This window comes from Lipotes vexillifer, unplaced genomic scaffold (assembly GCF_000442215.2).
Source record: "Lipotes vexillifer unplaced genomic scaffold, Lipotes_vexillifer_v1.1 scaffold666, whole genome shotgun sequence".
NCBI classification, from domain to species: Eukaryota; Metazoa; Chordata; class Mammalia; order Artiodactyla; family Lipotidae; genus Lipotes; species Lipotes vexillifer.
The window spans coordinates 4,697,762-4,701,611 of record NW_006787408.1 but is presented as its reverse complement, the minus strand read 5'-3'; the positions used below and the strand labels follow the sequence as shown (position 1 = coordinate 4,701,611).

General features: G+C 35.9%; 1 protein-coding gene across 1 annotated transcript in view; it reads right to left on the bottom strand.

Moving 5' to 3' along the window:
- Nucleotides 1-1,161: 1,161 nt before the first annotated feature.
- Nucleotides 1,162-3,850, bottom strand: part of GTF2A1L (general transcription factor IIA subunit 1 like) — a 58,204-nt gene continuing 55,515 nt past the window's right edge. Inside the window, 1 exon segment of the mRNA XM_007472262.1 lies at nucleotides 1,162-1,269. Coding sequence (XP_007472324.1) covers nucleotides 1,162-1,269 — 108 coding nt within the window.

The following is a 3,850-nucleotide window of genomic DNA, read 5'->3' as shown; positions in this document are numbered from 1 at the left end:
TAAAAGAAGCAGAATGATGGGGGAAACGTTCCTTGGAGGAATTTGAGTCTACTAAGGAAAATAATATTACAGAATAGGTTACTAATATGCTTTATTTTCATTGGTGTAGGAAAACGGTGCTATTTGCATTTTACATTTTGTTTTCTCTCCCTGGTTTTAAGAGTTATCCAGGTCTTCTCTTTTCAAATGAGATTGTCTCACCTAAGCAGAAGGTTCCTAAACAGAACATCTCTTCTTGACTTTTGTTTTAGAAAACCTAAACTCAATGAGGGAATTCCCTGTTAGGAAAAAAGAAGAGAGACAGTATCTTTGAAGGGTAAGACTCTGCAAAAGGGGTCTTCAATGGTAAGAAGCCTATGCAAAGGGGTTTTCAATGGTAAGAAAAATAAAAAAAAAAAAAAAATAGGGAAAGAGGGAAGAGGACAGAAGTATGAAGTAACAAGAATTAGAATGGGAACCCAACCCACTCCCTACAGTTCCCCAGGGAAATAGCAGGTACAAAGAAGAATGGCCTGGCCACATGATAAACCCAGAAAGGCTCATCCTTGGCTCTAGGGATCCTGGCCTCAGCAACGATTTTCATGTTAAGTATACTATGAGCTCAATTGAGGCATCTGCCTCCAAGGAACAATCTGGGCTTGCACAATCCGCATACTGCTGGTGATAAACGTAGACTGAAGATCCAGAGAAGCCTTCTTAAATATCCTGCTACTTATAAGACTCTCCAGGATCCTTTTTTTTTTTCAAACACGATTTTTTTTTAAATGGAGTATAGCTGCTTTACAATATTGTGTTAGTCTCCAGGGTCTTTTGTAACATGGTTTGGTGAGAGGTGGGAAGAACACCAGCCCCAATCTAATAATTGATACTGACTTCACCATGAAGGGGAACTGGAGTCTGATTTAAATTTTACTTCAAAATTAAAGAAATATGACATTTTTTCATGCTACATCACACCTGATACATCTATGCTTTGTAATGGTATAGACAATGGGGGTTAAAAAATAAAAACCTGTTAAAACAGTTTGAAATGTAAAATGAAAGAAATGTAAAACTGTATATTTGTATTTGCATCTGAATTATAATTTTATTAAATTCCATGCAGTGAACAACATGTGATATAGTCCCACTGATCTTAATGATGTACTGAGCTCATCAGTTTTACCACTCTGCATCACCAACAGCTTTTGCAAATACATAGTCTCTCCCTCCAAAACACATAACACCATCTTTCAAATAGAATTTCCATTTGTTCTTGCTTCGATGAATCTGGAGGGAGAAAAACAGCCTAAATTAATTAAATTTAGAAGTTAAAGGATCATTTACATTTCTTTGCATATCCCATGGGATTATTCTGACCCTAAATGGGAGTTCTTTATAAATAAGACCCTCCTCAAGATAGTTTATTCATTCATTCAGCAAATATTTGTTGAGTTCCTATGTGTCAGGTATTGTTTTAGGCACTGGAGATCTATTAGCTTTTTAAAAAGGAAAATATAGATATAATTTTTTAGAACAGGAAAAAAATTCCTGTCTTTGAAGAGGTTACATTTTAGTAAAGATGGGAGAAACAAACCTAATAAACACGTAAACTATACAGAATATTAAAAGGTGGTTAAGTGTTATGAAAAAAATATCTGGAAAAGGAATATCACAAACACAGAGGTGGGGTGAGAATTTTAAATAGAAGAGTCAGGGTGGGCCTGACTTGTGAAGTAACATTTGAGCAAAGACTTAAAAAGAAGATATTGACTAGAGAGCATTCCAGACAAAGGGAACAGAGTCCTGAGGAGGGGCATGCCTGGATTGCTCAAGAACAGCAAAAAGTTCACTATGTCTGCAAAGGAATAAACAAGAGAGGATGTAGTTAATATTATCCGGAATGAAAAAATAGTGGTGCTTCATTTCGAAGAAGAAAGTCACAATAACGCACTGAGCAAGGTCTGAAAATACAACTTATAATCTATCAGATTCTATTAGCTATTCTTTGGATTCAGTAAATCAGCCTGATACAAAATTAAAATCAGAAAATCCTACTACCTTAAGAGGTAAGAAATCATACAATCATTGTTACTTCTGGGTAGACCACAAGTGACTATTTTAAAAATTTAGAAATATATGATCTGAAATCAAGGGTAAAAATTAAACCTAGTTGTTGATTACAAATAGTCAAATCAAGGAAGAAAAGCCTGTGACTAGTATTTGGATGCATTTTGTGAAGCATAAGAAAATATAAAGGATAAACCCTCTATTTGTGTGGGGGGGGAAATGGCCTGGCGACAGAAAATTTCTTTTCTGAGTTTGACTACCAAGTTTCCACTTGCACTTATCTTAAGTCTCGGGGAACACAACAGTGACAACAGAATCCTTAACAAAGATGATAAAATCTGGCCAGAATTAGGAAAAGAACAATGGTAGAAGCAGTGGCAACAACTCATCCCAGTAGCTTTATCTAGTGACTACATTATTCTAGAAATGCAATAATGGTTCAACATTAGGAATTTAGTAGTATAAAAACTATATTACTAGACCTAAGGAGACAAATAATATAACCATCTTCAATGATGCTGAAAAAGCTTTTGATAAAACTCATGCATTATAGATTTTTTTTTAACTAAAATAAGAAAGACTATGCCCTACAAACATACATACACACACACACACACACACACACACACACACACACACACACACACACCTACCTCAACCCAAAAGCCATGACTTACTGCTTAGTGCGGAAACCCTTGAGTGTCCCGCTCAAGTCAGGACATAGACAAGAATACCCACTCTTAACCAACTTTTCACTCTAGAGGTACTAGCCAATACAATTAGACAAGAAGAAAGAACTACAGAGATAAAAATTGGAAGAGATGAAATAAAATTGCGGATGCAATGACTGGATGTCTGAAAAACCTAAGATAAGCAATTTAAAATGACTAAATAAGAATTCAGTATTGATACAAAATTAATAAACTGAAATTCATTGCCTTCAGATACTGATATATAAGCAACAGTTAGAAGATATAAAGAGCCCGTTTACCACAGCAACAAAAGAGATAACATAATAAGGAAAAAATTTTTTAAATACTTGATCTACTGGCACCATTCAATATATCCTCTTTGAAATATTTTCCTTACTTGGCTTCTAGAACATTCCTGGCTTTCCACATGACTCTTTGGCCACTCCTTTGATTCCTCCTTCTCTCTCTTACCTCTCAAGTTTAGAGTGTAACAGGACTCTTCTTTCTGTTGATACTCACTCTCGTGGTGATCTTATCTAATCTCATGGCTTTAAACATCATCTATATGCTGATGACTCTCCAAAATTATATCTCTAGCTCACACCTCTCCCTTAAACTCCAGATTCTCATTCAACTGCTTCAGCACCTCTTCATAAATGTCCAATAAACATCTCAAGCAAGTTTAAAACAAGGACACTAATATACTCTCCCCCAAACCTCACAGTCTTCCCCATCTCAGTGAGGAATGGCCACTCATTCTTCTCATTCAGGCCAGAAATCTTGGACACAATCCTTACACCTCCTACTCACACCTCATATCCAGATCCATCAGTAAATGTTAGTTCTACCTACAAAGCATATTCCAACCACTTCTACCACCTCCACAACTATTACTCTTGTCTAATCCACCATCCTCTCTCACCTGGATTAATATGTCTCATGACTAGTTTCCCTATTTTCACCCTTGTCTTCCTCTTAGTCTACTCCAAACATGGTAGCCAGTCTACTTTAACTATGGCCCTACTACAAAACATAAACCAGATATCATTTCTATGCTCAAAACTCTCCAATGACTTCTCATCCAAAAAATAAAGTCCTTAAAATAGACT